Source organism: Rhinoderma darwinii, chromosome 2 (assembly GCF_050947455.1).
Source record: "Rhinoderma darwinii isolate aRhiDar2 chromosome 2, aRhiDar2.hap1, whole genome shotgun sequence".
Lineage (NCBI taxonomy): Eukaryota > Metazoa > Chordata > Amphibia > Anura > Rhinodermatidae > Rhinoderma > Rhinoderma darwinii.
In genome coordinates, this window is record NC_134688.1 from 244,785,266 (window position 1) to 244,807,131 (window position 21,866).

Consider the following 21,866-nt stretch of genomic DNA (forward strand, 5'->3'; position numbering starts at 1 on the left):
TGCGGATTAACGCTGCGGAGCGTCCGCAGCGGAATTCCAGAGCAATTCCGCCACGTGGGGCTTTGCCCTTACACAGCTGCAGCTCCGCTCTCATACATTCATGTGTTACAATACTAAGCTGCTTAGTATCGAAATACATGAAATAATGGTATCGAACCGTTTGAGGGTGCTCGGCATCTAAACAGTATGGAAGTCTCAATGCATGGTGCATCCCTAGTCTGAATACGTTCTCAGTATTTTGTTTTACATTCTGCCTCTTAATTGGCTGTGTTCACATGAACCGGTATCGGTGCAGTTCTCCTCTGCATTTTTTCTCATTTGTAGCACAGCTCCCATACTAAGAAGACGAGGAATGACACACATGACATTCACACGCCTGCAACCAGGCACTTAGACACATAGAATAATTTCACCTTATAAAGAGTATATGGAAGTCAACATTCCGGCAAGGCTTAGTATTTTATTGATTCATACATTTTACATTCTGCAATGTTTCGGCTTCAGAGGAAAACTTTCTGAACCAGCCGTTTACCCGCCTGAGAAGGCTTTCTCATTGTGCAGCTTTATTTCTCTGCATTTTTTTTTATCACATGCTTGTATATAATAAGTTACGGCTGGTGGGGGACCGTGAACAGGAGTTGATAATCCAATCAAAACTCCACCTTGCTCTGTCACAATAATGAATGCATCTACTGAGGGCATGTGGCTAAGCGGATGTCCCAGCGTCTCCTTAGCGATTCTGCGCATACACCCAGGCTGAAGCGAAATAGTATCATGACAGCACGTATCCAAGTAGTAACATGACAGCATGTATCCAAGTAGTAACATGGCAGCACGTATCCAAGTAGTAACATGACAGCACGTATCCAAGTAGTAACATGACAGCATGTATCCAAATAGTAACATGACAGACTGTATCCAAGCAGTAACATGACAGCACGTATCCAAGTAGTAACATGACAGCATGTATCCAAGTAGTAACATGACAGCACGTATCCAAGTAGTAACATGACAGCATGTATCCAAGTAGTAACGTGACAGCATGTACCCAAGTAGTAACGTGACAGCATGTATCCAAGTAGTAACGTGACAGCATGTATCCAAGTAGTAACATGACAGCATGTATCCAAGTAGTAACATGACAGCACGTATCCAAGTAGTAACATGACAGCATGTATACAAGCGGTAACATGACAGCATGTACCCAAGTGGTAACATGACAGCATGTATCCAAGTAGTAACATGACAGCATGTATCCAAGTAGTAACGTGACAGCATGTACCCAAGTAGTAACATGACAGCATGTATCCAAGTAGATACGTGACAGCATGTACCCAAGTAGTAACATGACAGCATGTATCCAAGTAGTAACATGACAGCATGTATCCAAGTAGTAACATGACAGCACGTATCCAAGTAGTAACATGACAGCACGTATCCAAGTAGTAACATGACAGCACGTATCCAAGTAGTAACATGACAGCACGTATCCAAGTAGTAACATGACAGCATGTATCCAAGTAGTAACATGACAGCACGTATCCAAGTAGTAACATGACAGCACGTATCCAAGTAGTAACATGACAGCATGTATCCAAGTAGTAACATGACAGCATGTATCCAAATAGTAACACGACAGCATGTATATAAGTAGTAACATGACAGCACGTATCCAAGTAGTAACATGACAGCATGTATCCAAGTAGTAACGTGACAGCATGTACCCAAGTAGTAACGTGACAGCATGTATCCAAGTAGTAACATGACAGCATGTATCCAAGTAGTAACATGACAGCACGTATCCAAGTAGTAACATGACAGCACGTATCCAAGTAGTAACATGACAGCATGTATACAAGCGGTAACATGACAGCATGTACCCAAGTGGTAACATGACAGCATGTATCCAAGTAGTAACATGACAGCATGTATCCAAGTAGTAACGTGACAGCATGTACCCAAGTAGTAACATGACAGAATGTATCCAAGTAGATACGTGACAGCATGTACCCAAGTAGTAACATGACAGCATGTATCCAAGTAGTAACATGACAGCATGTATCCAAGTAGTAACATGACAGCATGTATCCAAGTAGTAACATGACAGCATGTATCCAAGTAGTAACATGACAGCACGTATCCAAGTAGTAACATGACAGCACGTATCCAAGTAGTAACATGACAGCACGTATCCAAGTAGTAACATGACAGCACGTATCCAAGTAGTAACATGACAGCACGTATCCAAGTAGTAACATGACAGCATGTATCCAAGTAGTAACATGACAGCATGTATCCAAATAGTAACACGACAGCATGTATACAAGTAGTAACATGACAGCATGTATCTAAGTAGTAACATGACAGCATGTATCCAAGTAGTAACATGACAGCATGTATCCAAGTAGTAACATGACAGCATGTATCTAAGTAGTAACATGACAGCATGTATCCAAGTAGTAACATGACAGCATGACAGCATGTATCCAAGTAGTAACATGACAGCATGTATCCAAGTAGTAACATGACTCAAATAAGTCGAGTCGCTTCTCCCCTTATGTAAATCTACCCTCTCAAAGCAGACACTGAAACAGAGTTGGATTTTAATGGCCACAGCAGCCGTTTATTATTTTAAATAACAATAACTTTAAATACCATAATTTTTGAATCCCCAAAAAAGGGGATACATCATAACAACAAATAACCCACTGCGACCCTATCAGGGTCATAACATTATAAACCAACCAGAATGACAGGGGCAAGTCCTTGAAGCCACCGATACTTAATTTTGGCCATCTGCCCACAAATACCTTACCCCCAGCCGTAACCCGGCCCAGGAGCACCAAATTACCTTTTTGCAGATGACCACCATATATATATAAATATATATAACCCAGCTTTCAAAAGGGGTAACACCCTAAGAAGCCGACAAATTGGGGGTGCATCCCGTGATGCATTCCCCCCCACCACTTTTTACGACCTACTTCAAGGACTCCCCCCCGCCAAAGCGAAACAGGCCTTGACCACCTCACGCCTGCGAGCTCCTCCACACTCCCACCGCTCGCTCAATTCCATCGGTCAAAGCCAGACTCCACATATCCATCCCCACCTCATTGAGGTGCACACCGTCCTCTCTCCAGTACCTGCCTGTCCCAGCCTCCAGATCCCAGTGGCGCACCGCAACCCCACCATTACGCGTCACGAAGCTCGATATGGCCCTATTAGCCTTAATGCGAGCCTTGTTAATTTTTCCCACAGAACGGGCCATCCGCCAGCTCTTCCTAGGGACCATCTCAGACCACACCGTCACAAATTTAGGATAAGTTGCCCATAAGCAGAGCAAATCATGCTTGACGTCCCGTACCAACTCCCGGAAAGGGCGTATACCCAAATCGTTGCCTCCCACATGCAACACCAGTACCTCCGGCGCCCTGTCAAGCAGTACAAAATTGTGAAACTCGGGCAATACCCTGTTCCATGTCATTCCCCGTATACCCAACCACCTCACAACCGCCGCGTCCCGCGGAATCCTGAGCTGTCGACCGTCCGGCCGTACATCCGCGCGAAGGGCACCCCAGTACACAAAAGAATGTCCCATAATCCACACCATGCATGAGTCACGGCCTGCAAAACAAATGAAGAACATACACGCACCACCTCTTGCTGCCGCGTACCATCAATACTCAGGCGGAAACGCACGCACCCGGAACATGCTATACATCAATATATCACAACATGTTCAAGCGCACATAAGAACGGAAACGCGCCGACTCCCAACGCCCTATCCGCTGCACGCCTGCATCATCTAAACCCCATCTCACCGCCTCCGTCGCTGCCCCTATACGGAAAGAATGAGACGAGTATTGCTCTGCCTGCACCCCGCTAGCCACCAGACACTTTCTGAAAACCGAAATAAACTGATACCGCGACAGAAACGAGCCATCCTCGTGCCGCAGCAACGGCCCGTCTGAGAGATCTAAACCCGCCAAGTACTCCTTGACACACAACACTGGACAAACCGGATTCTTTGGGACCGCCAACAAAACCACTCGACGTCCTGCCCCTCCTTGGTCCGTTTTGGACCTTCGCAACACTATCTCCACCCTGTCTTCATACAAATCGACATTATCCTGCAACAAGCCCCCCGCTTTTACCGAACTGGGGGAAACCAATTCCCCTACCCGAAAAGCTCCAAAAAAGGCTAACGCAAAAGCCAACCGGAAAAGCTTGCTCTCATACTCTGAACGACACACCTGCCGCACCACCACCTCCAGGGAACACAACAATTGAAATGACACAGGACGCCTCTTATCCCTCACCACTACACCCCGTCTCAGCCCCTTCAATGCCTGGCCCACCAAGAACCGCTTCGTGATATCTACCAACCCCCGTAACTTACAACCGAAAGCAATGGCCGCCACGAAGCGATTAACCTTAGCGACCGTGCAACCCCGGGCAAACGCATCCCCCAACCAAAACAGCAAGGCCACCATCCTATCATCATCCGAGCACACATCACCCAAAGATCTCACCCACTCCTCCCATTGCCTCCATCCAGCCGCATACGACGACCACGTCGCACTGGCCAGTGAACGTTTAATCAATGCACCTGCCGCCTGGATACCAGCTCCCACAGATGACTGGGACAGTCCACCCCTGTTAACTCCGCGTCCGGGACCAGCTGCCGGAAACGATCCCACTGCGAGCGAGAAAGCGCGTCAGCAATACAATTCTCTACCCCGGGAACATGCACCGCCACCACCCATGCATTTAAACTCAAACAGGAATGCACCAACTGCCGCAACAAGCGAACCACTGGAGGGGACGACGCCGAAGTATTATTTATAGCCATCACCACCCCCAAATTGTCGCAATGAAAACGCACTTTTTTGTCCCGGAACCTGTCTCCCCAAATGGTGACCGCCACCACGATGGGAAACAGTTCGAGTAGGGCCAAGTTACGCGTCAGTCCCGCCTCCACCCATGCAACCGGCCATTTTCCCGCGCACCATTGACCTTCAAAGAACGCCCCGAACCCCACCGCCCCAGACGCGTCAGTGAACAATTCCAAATCGAAGCTATCTAACGCCCGGGACATCCAAAGAGAGCGCCCATTATACTGTGCCAGAAAATGGAGCCAGACCTGTAAATCTTCCCTGTGCTCTGCAGCCAGACGAATGAAATGATGGGGTTCCCGAACCCCCGCCGTCGCCGCTGCCAACCGCCGACAAAAAAACCCTGCCCATCGGCATGATGCGGCAAGCAAAATTCAACTTCCCCAATAAGGACTGCAATTCTCGTAGCGTAATTTTCCTAATCCGACACGCTCGCTCCACTACCAACCGCAAATCCCCCAACTTATCCTCCGGCAATCTGCACTCCATTGCTACGGAGTCGATAGTAATTCCCAAAAAACAAATGGTCGTCACCGGACCCTTTTTTCCACAGCCAAGGGTACACCGAACTCCCTTGAAACCCAATTGACCGTCTCCAACAAATTTGCGCAAACCCCCGAACACGACGGGCCAACGCACAAGAAATCGTCGAGATAGTGAATAACTGATTCCACCCCCGCAACCTCCCTGACTACCCATTCCAAAAAAGAACTAAACACCTCAAAGTACGCGCACGACAACGAACAACCCATGGGAAGGCATCGATCAATGTAATAATCCCCTTCCCAATAACATCCCAACAACCTCTGGCTGTCCGGATGAACCGGCAACAAACGAAACGCCGCTTGAATATCAGTTTTAGCCATCAGAGCCCCTCTTCCGTAACCACGTACCAACGCTACCGCCGCATCAAACGACGTGTAGACCACAGAACAGAGATCCTGGTCAATGCCATCGTTAACCGACGCCCCCTTCGGGAAGGACAAATGCTGAATAAGCCGGAATTTGTTACCTTCTCGTTTTGGAACCACCCCTAACGGTGACACCACCAAACCTGGAACTGGGATCGTGCTAAAAGGGCCAGCCATTCTGCCCAGATCAATCTCCTTCCGGATTTTTTCCGAGACTACCCCCGCATGCTGATATGCCGACTTAAGGTTGCGCTGCGTGAAAGGGACCTCATGCAAAGGGGGCGGAATAACGAAACCGTAACCAAAACCTAAACTAATCAACCGCGCCCCCTCCTTATTGGGGTACCTACTTAGAAAGGGGGCCATCTTTATGAGCTTCACCGGAGTCTCCCCCATAACCAGACGCACCGCTGGCTCCCCCTTGTCGTTTACCCTTCTTAAAACATTTAGACGCTCCATGTGACTGCCCGCTGCAATGTGAACACGCATGCTTGAATTTACACGTCGCTCCAAATTTGCACTGCCCCTCATTGAACTGCCAACACGTCCCAAATTTTGAACCTGAGGCCTGACTACCCCCGCCGGAAGTTCCTGCTGCATTCCCGCTCCCGGGAAAGGACTGCCCCTGCTTATAAAGTGCCGTCACTTTCAACCATAAGGCTATGTCCTTATGGTCCCACTGTATATTCGGCCGCACCGCTTTCCTCTGCCGAAACTGCTCATCGTAACGAAGCCAGGCCTGGCCCCCATAAACCCGATGCGCCTCCCCCACCGCATCCAAATAACAAAACAAGCCGGAACAATTATCTGGCGCCTTTTCCCCAATAACACTCGCCAAAATTGCAAAAGCCTGCATCCAATTGACGAACGTTTTTGGAATCAACCTGTACCGTCTCTTTTCTTCCTCATCCTTTTTTGTTTCATCCCGCTTCACCTTATCTAAATTAAACTTCTCCAGCGGAAGCAAGGAAAAAATCTCCACATACTCGTCTTTCCAAATCCTTTCCTTTACCTCCTGCTTTAAATGCGCCCCTAACGGGCCCTCATAACAAACATAAACCTCCCCGCGCGCACGATCATCAAGACGCACCCTATCAACCTCCTTTGGCGAGTCTGTTTGAACCGCCGCCGCCACTGCCACCGCTGCCCCGGCATTCAACCCCCCACCGTTTTGACGAACCGGAGCGCTTCCAACACTGCCCCCCCACACCGCGACCGGCGCCACACCTGACGGTTCTTGGGAAGGGAAACCACCTAGCCGCCCCACTAACACTTTTAAACATCCCACTAACTCCGCCAAACTATCCCCCGCATCCGCCTGTAGCGACGAGACCCCCGACTCCGCCGCGACGCCCACCGCCGCGACACCCTCTACACCGATACCCGACATCAATAAAGCTGGAAATGGTAACGTAGGTGTCAACTCACCAGGCTGCCCAAGGGCTGTGAACCCGTCAGCCGGACCCCCATGTCCACGTGGAGAGGCCCGCCGCTCACCGTCCTCCAATGCTCCGGACTCCCTCTGGTGCTGTCCGCATTGGCAATGTGTGCACGGGGAATTCCGATTTTCGTCTGAGAAAAGGGGGGGTGACATCGCATCATCCAATTGGCCGAGCTCCAGTTCATGCCTCATCCGTCCCGCTGAACCAGCTCCAAGCTGTTCCGTCCCTGGCACTCCAACCACCGACCTCATCCTGCGACCTCTGGTCATTTCCACCTCGACGACACCATGAGCCGACCCTCTGGCTGGCACATCGCCATGCAGGGTCGCCGTTGCCCTTCCACCACGTGCTGAAGAAGGAGAGGATGTGACCGGAAGTGAAGGCCGCGTCCTCCTCGCCGCTGCCGCGTTTTGGGATTCCTCCCAGGACCAGACGAAAGAGCAGCGGCAGGCCGCCCTGGGGTCTGGCCTGCAGGGTCCACTGATGGGCTCCTCTTGCGCCGCCGCGCCCGCGGGATGTCTTCAGGACTCAGCCTTGCGGGCGGGCGCGAGCGCCTCGTGCTGCGCGTCACGCCGGGAGTGCCAGCCCTGGCCTGAGTCATGGGGGAAACGGGCTCTCCTCTTCTCCTGCCCGACCCCCTGGTACGCCGGTCCTGTACCTCGGCCTGCTCCAGCAGCCCCGCGACCACCGGCATGACAGAGCGCTCCCCGCTTGCTCCAGCCGACTCTGCTCGCTCCTGGACCGGAGCGCCCGATTGTCCCTGCAGCAGCGTCGCCACTCGTGCTCCGAGCCATCCAGGACCCTGAGAGGCTGCCGCGGCCCGCAGCAGCTCCATAGCCTCCTCATCAGATGCAGCAGGGGTAACAAACATGTTCCTGCTTCTGTGTCCTGGCGAAGAGAGGGAGAGCACAAACAGGAAACAGGTACATCCCCTTCAATCCCCACCCCTTCTCACCCAAGCCCTCCTGCTGTCCCCCCCCCTCTTCCTCTCATAGGCCAGCCAACTCTGTGTCCCTCCCATCTATTTTAGTCATGGAGGCCTTCCCTTATTCCTCTTTTCTTCTTTCAGTACGGCCTCTTCTTGACAGCATGTATCCAAGTAGTAACATGATAGCATGTATCCAAGTAGTAACACGACAGCATGTACCCAAGTAGTAACATGACAGCATGTATCCAAGTAGTAACATGACAGCATGTATCCAAGTAGTAACATGATAGCATGTATCCAAGTAGTAACACGACAGCATGTACCCAAGTAGTAACATGACAGCATGTATCCAAGTAGTAACATGACAGCATGTATCCAAGTAGTAACATGACAGCATGTATCCAAGTAGTAACATGATAGCATGTATCCAAGTAGTAACACGACAGCATGTACCCAAGTAGTAACATGACAGCATGTACCCAAGTAGTAACATGACAGCATGTATCCAAGTAGTAACATGACAGCATGTATCCAAGTAGTAACATGACAGCATGTATCCAAGTAGTAACATGACAGCATGTATCCAAGTAGTAACATGACAGCATGTATCCAAGTAGTAACATGATAGCATGTATCCAGGTAGTAAGACGACAGCATGTACCCAAGTAGTAACATGACAGCATGTATCCAAGTAGTAACATAACAGCATGTATCCAAGTAGTAACATGATAGCTTGTATCCAAGTAGTAACATGACAGCATGTATCCAAGTAGTAACACGACAGCATGTACCCAAGTAGTAACATGATAGAATGTATCCAAGTAGTAACATGACAGCATGTATCCAAGTAGTAACACGACCACTGGCGTAGCTATAGGGGTCGCAGCGGTCGCAACTGCGACCGGGCCCCGAAGCCAGGGGGGCCCACGGCCCCCCGCACCACATCAATAAAAAGTTACTCTATTAACTCGGGCCGCGGGCCACTGTTACTATAGTAACATACTTGACTTACCTTCCTGGTTCCGGATCGCAGCGGAGGTCCTGACGTCAAGCGCTGTGCGCAGCGCATGACGTCACAGCGCTATGCCGCCGCGCACAGCATCGAGACTACAGAACTCCCGCCGCGGCCGAAGAGGAAGGTAAGGTTAGCCCTGACTGGCGGGGACCGACTCCCGGGACCCGCCAATCAGCTGTTTTGAAGGGGCCGCAGCACTCGTACGAGAGCTGCTCCCCTTCATTGCGGTCACTTCATTCCGGTCACACTGTGAATCGGTGTCGGCGATTCACAGTGTGGGCGAGTAGTGAAATGAAGGGGAAGCAGCTCTCGTACGAGTGCTGCGGCCCCTTCAAAACAGCTGATTTGCGGGTCCCGGGCGACACATCCGCTATTGATGGCCTATCCTGTGGATAGGCCATCAATGTTTAGGGACTGCACAACCCCTAAGCCTACGATGTAGCAGGCTTAGGGGGCCCATGAGACCGGATCACCGATTGTGTGATCCTGTCTCCTGGGCCCTGTATCTAAGCCAATCACATGGTAGGCTAAGATACATGGCCCATGCGTGATCCTGTCTTGTGGGCCCTGTATCTAAGCCAATCACATGGTAGGCTTAGATACATGGCCCATGCGTGATCCTGTCTGCTGGGCCCTGTATCTAAGCCTACCACACTGCAGGTTTAGATACAGGGCCCCAGCACACAGTAATCTTATACTGTATAAGATTACTGTCTGCTGGACCCTGTATCTAAGCCTACCTTGTGGTAGGCTTAGATACAGGGTCCCACAGACAGTATCACACATGGGCCCTGTATCTAAGCCTTAGGGTATGTGCACAGACACTAATTACGTCCGTAATTGACGGACGTATTTCGGCCGCAAGTACCGGACCGAACACAGTGCAGGGAGCCGGGCTCCTAGCATTATAGTTATGTACGATGCTAGGAGTCCCTGCCTCGCTGCAGGACAACTGTCCCATACTGTAATCATGTTTTCAGTATGGGACAGTTGTCCGGCAGCGAGGCAGGGACTAATTACGTCCGTAATTGACGGACGTATTTCGGCCGCAAGTACCGGACCGAACACAGTGCAGGGAGCCGGGCTCCTAGCGTCGTACTTATGTACGACGCTAGGAGCCCGGCTCCCTGCACTGTGTTCGGTCCGGTACTTGCGGCCGAAATACGTCCGTCAATTACGGACGTAATTAGTGTGTGTGCACATACCCTAAGGCTTAGATACAGGGCCCATGTGTTACTAGTCATTTTTTGTGTGTTTTCTTGCAGGTTCGGTCGTTGGACTACGGCGGATTCCAGGACTACTTCGATGACAGCTTTTCTTTTATTGTCAATAAAATGGTTAATGAGGGTTGTGTGTTTTTTTTTTTATTTCAATAAAATATTTTCTCTATGTCTTTGTGTTTTTTTTTAAACTATATTACTACCGCCTTAGTAATGGCCGCCGGCTCATTGACAGCATCCATTGCTAAGGCGGGGCTTAGTGTTAGCGGATGCAGAGGCTAACACTAACCCCCTTTATTACCCCGGTACCCACCGCCACCAGGGGTGCTGGGAAGAGCCGGGTACGATCCAGTACCTGACCATCTGTAGTGATGGTCGGCCACTGGGGTGGCCGCAGGCTGGTATTATCAGGAGGGGAAAGACCAAAAACAGTGGCCCTTCCCATCCTGGTAATGCTGCCTGCTGCTGCTTTATTGTATCTGGCTGGTTATGAAAATGGGGGGGGACCCCACGTCATTTAAAAAAAATAATAAAATAATCGGAAAGAACGATGTCGGGTCCCCCCCAATTTTCATAACCAGCCAGATACAACACAGCAGCAGCAGGCAGCATTACAAGGGTGGGAAGGGCCACTGTTTTTGGCCTTCCCCAGCCTAATGCTACCAGCCTGCGGCCACCCCGGTGCCTGCCCGTCACTACAGATGGTCGGGTACTGGTTTGTACCCGGCTCTTCCCAGTACTCCTGGTGGCGGTGGGTACCGGGGTAATAATGGGGGTTAGTGTAGCCCCTGCACCGGCTAACATTAAGCCCCGCCTTAGTAATGGAGGTTGTCAATCAGCCAGCGGCCATTACTAAGGCGGTGATAATAAAGTTTAAAAAGATACAAGCACATAGAAAAAATATTTTATTGAAATAAAAAAACACAACCCTCATTAACCATTTTATTGAGAATAAAAAAAACGCCGTCATTGAAGTCCTCGTATCCGAAGTCCAACAACCGAACCTGTAAAAAAACACAAACACACAAAAATAATCAGTAACACATAAAGAAGCAAAATTATTATTCTTACCTATCCTGGGTCCAGCGCTGGAGCCGCAATGTCAGCGAGCTGAGTCCTGTATCTAATCCTATCATGTGTGATACAGTCTGCTGAGCTGTGTATCTAATCCGATCATGTGTGATACTGTCTGCTGAGCCACTGTATCTAATCCTATCATGTGTGATACTGTCTGCTGAGCCACTGTATCTAATCCTATCATGTGTGGTACTGTCTGCTGAGCCACTGTATCTAATCCTATCATGTGTGATACTGTCTGCTGAGCCACTGTATCTAATCCTATCATGTGTGGTACTGTCTGCTGAGCCACTGTATCTAACCTATCATGTGTGGTACTGTCTGCTGAGCCACTGTATCTAATCCTATCATGTGTGATACTGTCTGCTGAGCCACTGTATCTAATCCTATTATGTGTGGTACTGTCTGCTGAGCCACTGTATCTAACCTATCATGTGTGGTACTGTCTGCTGGGCCACTGTATCTAATCCTATCCATAGTTTATAGGGTCGTAGTGCTATAGATATGCTATGCTGTCTCATATACACACTTTTTTTTGGGGCGGACACATATGCATTGGGGCTATTTCCCGGACATTTTAAGCCCTGAGGGTATGTTCACACGGCAGCGTCCGTTACAGCTGAAATTACTGTGCTGTTTTCAGGAGAAAACAGCACCGTAATTTCAGCCGTAATGGCATGTGCAGGCGTCTTTCGCTGCGTCCATTACGGAAGTAATTGAAGCTGGTTTTCCATGGAGTCCATGGAAAACGGCTCCATTTACGTCTGAAGAAGTGACAGGCACTTCTTTGACAGCGGCGCGTAAAAAAAAATGACCGGGCCCCGAAGCCAGGGGGCCCACGGCCCCCCGCACCACATCAATAAAAAGTTACTATAGTAACTCGGGCCGCGGGCCCCTGTTACTATAGTAACATACTTTACTTACCTTCCTGGTTCCGGATCGCAGCGGAGGTCCTGACGTCAAGCGCTGTGCGCAGCGCATGACGTCACAGCGCTATGCCGCCGCGCACAGCATCGAGACTACAGAACTCCCGCCGCGGCCGAAGAGGAAGGTAAGGTTATCCCTGACTGGCGGGGTCTGACTCCCGGGACCCGCCAATCAGCTGTTTTGAAGGGGCCGCAGCACTCGTACGAGAGCTGCTCCCCTTCATTCCTGTCACTTCATTCCGGTCACACTGTGAATCGGTGTTGGCGATTCACAGTGTGGGCGAGTAGTGAAATGAAGGGGAAGCAGCTCTCGTACGAGTGCTGCGGCCCCTTCAAAACAGCTGATTTGCGGGTCCCGGGTGACACATCAGCTATTGATGGCCTATACTGTGGATAGGCCATCAATGTTTAGGGACTGCACAACCCCTAAGCCTACGATGTAGCAGGCTTAGGGGGCCCATGAGACAGGATCACAGATTGTGTGATCCTGTCTGCTGGGCCCTGTATCTAAGCCAATCACATGGTAGGCTTAGATACATGGCCCATGCGTGATCCTGTCTGCTGGGCCCTGTATCTAAGCCTACCACACTGTAGGTTTAGATACAGGGCCCCAGCACACAGTAATCTTATACTGTATAAGATTACTGTCTGCTGGACCCTGTATCTAAGCCTAGCTTGTGGTAGGCTTAGATACAGGGTCCCACAGACAGTATCACACATGGGCCCTGTATCTAAGCCTTAGGGTATGTGCACAGACACTAATTACGTCCGTAATTGACGGACGTATTTCGGCTGCAAGTACCGGACCGAACACACTGCAGGGAGCCGGGCTCCTAGCATTATAGTTATGTACGATGCTAGGAGTCCCTGCCTCGCTGCAGGACAACTGTCCCATACTGTCCCAGCTGTGTATCTAATCCTATCATGTGTGATACTGCCTTCTGAGCCACTGTATCTAATCCTATCATGTGTGATACTGTCTGCTCAGCCACTGTATCTAATCCTATCCATAGTTTATAGGGTCGTAGTGCTATAGATATGCTATGCTGTCTCATATACACACTTTTTTTGGGGGCGGACACATATGTATTGGGGCTATTTCCCGGACATTTTAAGCCCTGAGGGTATGTTCACACGGCAGCGTCTGTTACGGCTGAAATTACGGTGCTGTTTTCAGGAGAAAACAGCACCGTAATTTCAGCCGTAATGGCATGTGCCGGCGTCTTTTGCTGCGTCCATTACGGAAGTAATTAAAGCTGGTTTTCCATGGAGTCCATGGAAAACGGCTCCATTTACGTCTGAAGAAGTGACAGGCACTTTTTTACGCGCCGCCTTTTGACAGCGGCGCGTAAAAAAAAATGACCATCGGCACAGAACATCGTAAGACCCATTCAAATGAATGGGCAGATGTTTTCCGACGCATTTGAGCCGCATTTTCGGACGTAATTCAATGCTAAAACGCCCGAATTACGTCCGTAAATAGTGTGTGTGAACCCAGCCTTAGTGACGCCCCGGCTGCTAGTGCTGCATTGTTGGGTCACTTAGGAGACCCAGCGATGCAGCTGAAAGCGGACCGTCGGCCATGAGAAGTTTGGGGGGGGGGGGGGCCCAGTAAGAATTTTTGCATCGGGGCCCATGAGCCTCTAGCTACGCCCCTGGTACACGCCATAGGTGATCTTCATCAAGGTCGTCTTCTGGTTGACAAACTGGGAGCTCACGCACTGGGTCGTCACACCACGGCAGTCCGCACGGCAGCCATGACAGACTTCGCCATAGCAACCGCTTCTCTGCTCGCCGTCGCTCAGCAAGGCCTATCATTGCGGAGGAGCCAGTAGCACCCACTGCACCTGTACCTCCACCGGTGCCATCATCGGTGTTGGTCCTGGTATCCGCTACAGGACAATGTGAGTATGACTGCTTTCGGGCTTGGAGTTCAGGGGGAAAATCTGATGCAGAAGTCTTACATGTGTTTCGATCCCTGTTGGTGGGGGCTCCGGCGGCTCCATCCGTGCCCACTTCGCAGGTGGAGGCAAAAAAACGCTAGTGGAAGCGTCCACGTCCATGGTATCCCCGTCGCTGCCCGCCTTCAGGGATACTTATTTTTGTGGTATGCCCCCCTTGGGGGCGCATTTGTCGGATGACACCAGGGAAAAAATAGCAAGGAATGATATTGATATTTGGTCCCTGGTGTCGGTGGATTCGGCTAAAATTGATAAGGAGCGTCGCTTTGAAAGGGGTGCCCCGTCCAAATCGCGGGTTGCAAGAACGTTTAATAACTGGTTGCAGGCTTTCGCGGTGCTGGGTTGCGTGTTTTCGCAGAAGTTCCCCGATAAGTCTTTTCAACTGTTCGTTTATTTGGATACTATTTTTAGCGCATATAAGTCGCATGGGGGCTCCGCTTGGCGGCGCTATGATGAGGATTTCAACCAGCAGCCCCCTCCCCATCCGCGTTTGGCGGTTCCTCCGCCGGGGTCGGGGCTCAAAACAACAAGCGTACTGGGACTTGCTGGCTCTTCAATGAAGGGCAAAGCAAGTTCTATGGCTCCTGCAAATTTAAGCACGAGTGTTCAACTTGTGGGGGTTCCCATCCAGCAGTCCGTTGTAACCGGCGGACTGCCCAGGTCCCACGTCCCAACAGTACGGGTAGGGTTGAGGACCCCAATATGCATCCTAGAGATGCTCCCCTGGCTAGACCGTTACCCCAAGATGGGGGAGCCCGCCCTAATTATGACTGGTTTTTCGTTCGGGTTCTTTATCCCATTTATTTACAAATCTGCACCGAATTTTTCCAGTAATTTATGGTCCGCCAGAGAATTCCCGTCGGTTGTGAGGGTATGTTCACACGGCAGCGTCCGTAACGGCTGAAATTACGGGGCTGTTTTCAGGAGAAAACAGCACCGTAATTTCAGCCGTAATGGCATGTTGAGGCGCTTTTTGCTGCATCCATTACGGATGTTACATGGAGCTGTTTTTCCATGGAGTCCATGGAAAACGGCTTCATTTACGTCTGAAGAAGTGACAGGCACTTCTTTGACGCGGGCGTCTTTTTTACGTCCCGCCTTTTGACAGCGGGGCGTAAAAAAAAGACCGTCTGCATAGCACATTGTAAGACCCATTCTAATGAATGGGCAGATGTTTGCCGACGCTATTGAGCCGCTATTTCGGACGTAATTCGGGGCAAAAACGCCCGAATTACGTCCATACCCTTATAGACCAGGTGAACAAGGAGGTGGAGCTCGGCCGGATGGCCGGCCCTTTTTCTGAGTTACCTTTCTCTAACCTCAGGGTATCCCCGTTAGGGGTGGTACCCAAGAAATAGCCGGGAAAATGTAGCTTGATCCACCACTTGTCCTACCCTAAAGGCGATTCGGTCAATGACGGCATAGATAAAGACCTGACCGCGGTGTCGTATGTCTCATTCGACAGGGCGGTGGAGTTAGTTTGTCAAGGGGGGCAGGGAGCCCTTATGGCCAAATCGGACATCGAATCGGCGTTTCGGCTACTACCCGTTCACCCGGATTGTTTTCACCTGCTTGGTTGTGAGTTAGCTGGACGGTTTTATTATGATATGTGCCTCCCTATGGGTTGTTCAATTTCATGTTTTTATTTTGACGTTTTTAGTTCCTTTTTGGAATGGGTTTTGAAGGACTTTTCAGGGTGTACATCGGCTACGCATTACTAGGACGTATTCTTTTTCGTAGGCCCGGCTGCGTCGCCGCTTTGCCAATTATTGCTGGATTCTTTTCGCAGTTTGTCAGCCCGTTTCGGTGTCCCCCTTTCCGAAGAGAAAATTGAGGGCCCTACTACAGTGTTGTTCTTCGTTGGTATAAAAATTGTCTCTTCGGAGATGGTTTTCCGATTACCGGCTGACAAAGTCATCAAATTGCGCTCGCATTTGACAGCGGCCATTTCGGCTAAGAATTTACAGCTCCGGCAGGTTCAATCCTTGTTAAGTCTGTTAGTGTTCGCCAGTAGAGTCATGCCCATGAAACATATTTTTTTGCGTCGCCTGTCATTATCTACGGCCGGCGTTCGGTTGCCCACTCATTACGGATGCGGCAGGAAAAGCCGGTTTTGGGGCTATATTGGGCCCTTCCTGGTGTTCGGCCCCATGGCCTGAAGCATAGCGCCTTCCTGGCTGATGCAAGAATTTAACTTTGCTGGAGATGTTCCCTATCATAGTTGCAATAGAATTGTGGGGTGATAAGTTAGCTAATTCATCCATGGTGTTTTGGTCAGACAATGCAAACGTGGTCCATGCGGTGAATCATTTGACTTACTTTTCAATGGCGGTAGTGGTTCTGATTAGGCATTTGGTGCTTAAATGCTTGCAGCACAACATTCAGTTTAGGGTGCAACATATTCCAGGTGTTCAAAATAATGTTGCTGACGCCCTTTCCCATTTTAATTGGCAGGTTTTCCATTCCCTCTGCCCATGGGCGGACTTGGAAGGGGCCAGCTGCCCGGATACGCTGTGGAGGATGCTGGATCTCAGCTGGTCCCCCTCGTAAGGTCATCCCTCGCTTCCTCTACCTGGGCTACATACGGTAAGGAGTGGAATGAGTGGTTGAATGTTGTTGGAGTCCGTCCCCTGGGTCCTGACGACGCTACCCTTCGTGGTTATGTATTGGTGTATCTGTCTAGGTTATATGACCGTGGGGTCTCAGGGGCTGTAGTGCAGCGTAACCTTTTGGGTCTGGCATTTTTCTTTAAATTGCGCGCATGGCCAGATGTAACCAAATCTTTCTTTAGGGCGGATTTACACAAACGTGTAATACGTCCGTGCAACGCGCGTGCTTTTCACGCGCATCGCACGGACCTATGCTAGTCTATGGATCAGTACAGACTACCAGTGATTTTTGCGCAGCGTGAATCCGCTGCGTAAAACTCACGACAGGTCCTCAATTTCAGCGTTTTTCGCCCATCACGCACCCTTTGAAGTCAATGGGTGCGTGAAAATCACGTATGCCACACGGAGGCACCTCCGTGGGACGCACGTGATTCGCGCAACAGCAGTCAAACTATGAATGTAAACAGAAAAGCACAACGTGCTTTTCTGTTTACAAACATACAGAGTGTCATAATGATGGCAGCTGCGCGAAAAGCACGCAGCCGCGCACCATATGATCATGACACACGGAGCAGTCAAGTGCCTTTTGCGGGTGTAAAAAGCCGCGTTTTTTGTGCCCGCAAAACGCACACGCTTGTGTAAATCCGCCCGCAGGCTCTAAAGGGTTGGAAGAAGTCCGCAGTTAAAAGAGAAGCCCGACGCCCAGTTTCATTCCCAATTCTCATAAAATTGTTACAGGCCCTTGAGCATGTTTGTTCTTCCCCTTTCGAAATATCTTTATTTTTTAAGCGGCCTTTATGTTGGCCTTTTTTGGGGCTTTACGTATCTCGGAGTTGATAGCGGCTACTCGGCCGGCTACCCGGCTACCCGGCCTGGCGGTTTGTTGGCTGACGATATTGCACTGTCCAATTCAGGGGTTCGATTCCGTATTCGGAAGTCGAAGACAGACATTTTTGGCAAAGGGTGTTGGGTATCTTTGAGACCGGTTCCCGGTCCGGCCTGCCCTGTCCAGGCCGTCACACTTTATATAAATGTTCGTGCGTCAGGTACGCAATTCTTGTCACATGCCAATGGTAAACCACTCACTAGGTTTCAATTCACGTCTATATTTAGTTCAGCGTTAACTCATGCTGGCTTTCCCCACATGGAGTTCGGAACACATTCGTTCCTCATTGGAGCCGCTACCACATCCAGTGGCTTGGGCCTATCTGATGAGGAGGTATGGCGCATTGTGCGGTGGCGCTCTGACTGTTTTGCCGGTTATATCCGCCCAGATTTAATTTTGCAATAACTTCTTATTGTTTTCGTTCTAGGTTCACGCCCCGTTATATGGATACTTGATCATTCTCCCGTTTTTTGGGCAGAACGAAGAGCGGCAATACGACCAGGAGGTCTCTCGCTGGGTCTGCTGGGAGCCGACGTGCATTGGAGGGGTTTGTGAGGCCTGAGGTGGCTGGACGTGGCCATAAGCGGACAACGAGTCGGTCCTACGGTACTGGTTATCCATGTCGGGGGGAATGACCTATGTTCCGTTTGCTTGGGTGAGCTCATAGCACTGATCCAGTCCGACTTTGAGAGGTTTACTTTCTTTTTTAACGAATTGGTGCTGGTGTGGTCTGAGGTCATTCCCAGGGCGGTTGGGCAAGGGGCCCGTGATGAGGCGGCAATTAAAAGGCGCAGGAGGCTGAGGAGACCAGGGTGTCCAGGTATGTCAGGGCTGGTGGAGGTGTGGTTATTAGACACCGGCAGTTGGAAGGTGACAATCGGTGTCTGCTGCTACAAGACAGGGTACACCTCACTGATATCGGGTTAGATATATTTTTGTCCGGGCTCCAGGATGGTATGGAGGAAGCTCTGTTTTGGTTGACCAGAGGTCGTGGGGGAGGAGGTGTGCGCAGTTCAGCATGCTCACCCTCCTCGTGGCGGTATTTGTGGAAAAGTACGACCTACATGCCCTGCCTTAGGCGGGCTGGCATACGGGTTCATTAATATAGTTTACAGTTATATATTTTGAAAATATTAAATTAATAAATAAATAAAGCTGTGGCCGACCCTCCGTGTCAACCCACGTTTAAAAGTTCAGTGGTAGTTTGTCTTGTTATTTATAGTAAAAGGTTTTAGTCTAACCTAGCGTGATAAAAGGGTAATATGCACACAGTCTTGAAGGCACCCAGGCTTATTGGCCGTTGTACTCAGGACTGGGTAGCAATAAAGGGGTTAATTTGGTTACGTTAAGCTAGGTGGGTTTCGTTCCATAGGTTGTTTATAATAAGGAGCCTATAGCAGTGGGGCACCCGCCCATGGGGGCGTTTTGGTGGGAGTTATAGAGCAGCTTACACACCCTCTCAGGCTAGGGTTTATAAGGGCAGATAGGGAGGACATCTCCCTCTTTTGGCTGTTACCACTCAGGGATTTGTATTGCCAAAGAATCGTGTGTACACTTACCTGTTTTTCCCACCCTCCCTCCCAATTTTTTACTCTTATGAAAAAAAAAAAAAAAAAAGAAAGTGAAATTATGTATATATTTATAAAAAGAAAAGAAAAGAAAAAAATAGGATGTTGTTAAAAAAAAAAAAAGTGCAATAACACAAAGGAAAAGAACAGTTTAAAAAAAAATTTGCGGGCTGGACCAGTTCATTAATAATGGTTTACAGCTATATATTTTGAAAATATTAAATTAATAAATAAATAAAGCTGTGGCCGACCGTCCATGTCAACCCACGTTTAAAAGTTCAGTGGTAGTTTGTCTTGTTATTTATAGTAAAAGGTTTTAGTCTAACCTAGCGTGATAAAAAGGTAATATGCACACAGTCCCTAGTAGTAACATGACAGCATGTACCCAAGTAGTAGTAACATGACAGCATGTACCCAAGTAGTAACACGACAGTATGTACCCAAGTAGTAACATGACAGCATGTATCCAAGTAGTAACATGACAGCATGTACCCAAGTAGTAACACGACAGCACGTACCCAAGTAGTAGTAACATGACAGCATGTACCCAAGTAGTAGTAACATGACAGCATGTACCCAAGTAGTAGTAACATGACAGCATGTACCCAAGTAGTAACACGACAGCATGTACCCAAGTAGTAACATGACAGCATGTATCCAAGTAGTAACATGACAGCATGTATCCAAGTAGTAACACGACAGCATGTACACAAGTAGTAACATGACAGCATGTATCCAAGTAGTAACACGACAGCATGTACCCAAGTAGTAACATGATAGCACGTATCCAAGTAGTAACATGACAGCATGTATCCAAGTAGTAACACGACAGCATGTATCCAAGTAGTAACACGACAGCATGTACCCAAGTAGTAACACGACAGCATGTATCAAGGACAGAGATTTGTAACTTTGGCGCTGGCTCCTAGACCTGACTAAGATTGGTCCAGACATGACAGAGGGTGGGGGGAGTAGTGCACATTTTAAAACCTCGGCCTTGAGTACCAAGTGTCCCTCCCACTGCATGTAAGGCCAAGAGACTGCTCTACAGGAGTGCGTACTCATGGACTGCTCCACTGAGACTGATCCTTGCTGATAGAGACCGGCGCTGGGAGAGTAAATTACATTTGAGAGCTCTGTTGTTGGCCGATTACATGTCACTTCCTGGCAGTTTGTAGAGACGATGGTTCCAGGAGAAGGTTTTAGTTCTTTAATAGCTACCACAAACTGAAGCTTCGCTTCCCATTGGAGTGGTGTCTATTTTTGATGGAATATTGTTCAGAGATATAAAGTGTAGTATGATCCGTGTGAACTTTCCTCTCTGGCCATCATTCCAGGTAGTCCACTCATCAGAAGATTTTCGTTTGCTTGTCTTCCTTCAGCTCTAAGGCTCACAAACATCTGACTGTAATACTTTGGGTCAGTATTGAGACGCATCATCTTTGAGCTCATGTGAGCAATGATGGACAGACATTGGTACCAAAAGGTCTCCTTTCTGCCGTCTACCAGGAAGGGACCTAGTGGGTAGGAGATCTGGTGTCCCATATAGCAATATGACACATACAAGCATGTTAACAAGGTTGCCTTTAGTTCTTTCTCATTTCTTATCTCGGAAGAGATGACATCTCGGCAAAGCATGTACAGGAACACCACAGTGCCTGATGTTAAAAATCCTTGGCCCTGCCATCCTTGAAGGAGAAGTTGTCTGTCTATGCTTGTTATCCACTCTACTACATCTATTGGGGAAAGGTGGTACAGCTGGAAGCATCTCCGGCACACAAAGTCTGCTAAGCATTTTAGGATCTTCTTGGTGTATGTGTGTAGTATGATGCGCTGTGGAACATTAAATATTTGTTGCTCTTGAGTGGACACTTGATCTTTGAGGACTGGATATTCTGAGTCCATCTTGACGCTTGGTGGCTTAGTAGTTGTCAGAGTCTCCTTCAGATCAGCACTGATGACTGGAGTAATACTATACTTGCAACTGTTACTTGGTTCGTGGTGGTTTTTTCCTTTCTTTGTTTTCTGTGTGTCTTCATGGCGGCTCACTCTTACTTTGCTCTTTACATCGGGAACCAGCTTGCAGCAGCTGAAAGCTTTCCCCATGATTATTGAAGTCTAGATTCTGGATTCTATTTCTGTAGATGAAGTTACAACAGATGATTATTTCTTAGTTATGAAAAAACACATTACAATATTTAACCAAATGTAGGAAAAAAAATGTAACCTTTTATTAGAACACGTCTATGCCTATGGGCAGCTCAGCCTTAAAAGTTGTCTGCTCTCATGGGTCATGGGTATATGCAGTGTGCTGTGAATATGCACAGATGATGCCAAGGTTTGTATTCAAGAGGAGAACAAGGCAAATCCCCAAATAAATTTTGTTATAATTATGGTCTATCCCTAGAAAGTCAAAAAAGACCTTTGG

The 21,866-nt window shown here is 49.1% G+C and overlaps 1 protein-coding gene across 1 annotated transcript; it reads right to left on the minus strand.

Moving 5' to 3' along the window:
- Positions 1-20,276: 20,276 nt before the first annotated feature.
- On the minus strand, positions 20,277-21,572 carry LOC142741045 (cyclin-dependent kinase 5 activator 1-like). The gene has a single exon (XM_075850442.1). The coding sequence runs from the start codon at positions 21,542-21,544 to the stop codon at positions 20,717-20,719; it is 828 nt and encodes a 275-aa protein (XP_075706557.1). The 5' UTR covers positions 21,545-21,572; the 3' UTR covers positions 20,277-20,716.
- Between the last annotated feature and the right edge of the window lie 294 nt (positions 21,573-21,866).

What these genes read in the sequence shown, in the direction of transcription:
- LOC142741045 (XM_075850442.1), bottom strand. Translation starts at nt 21,544, where the DNA reads ATGGGGAAAGCTTTCAGCTGCTGCAAGCTGGTTCCCGATGTAAAGAGC.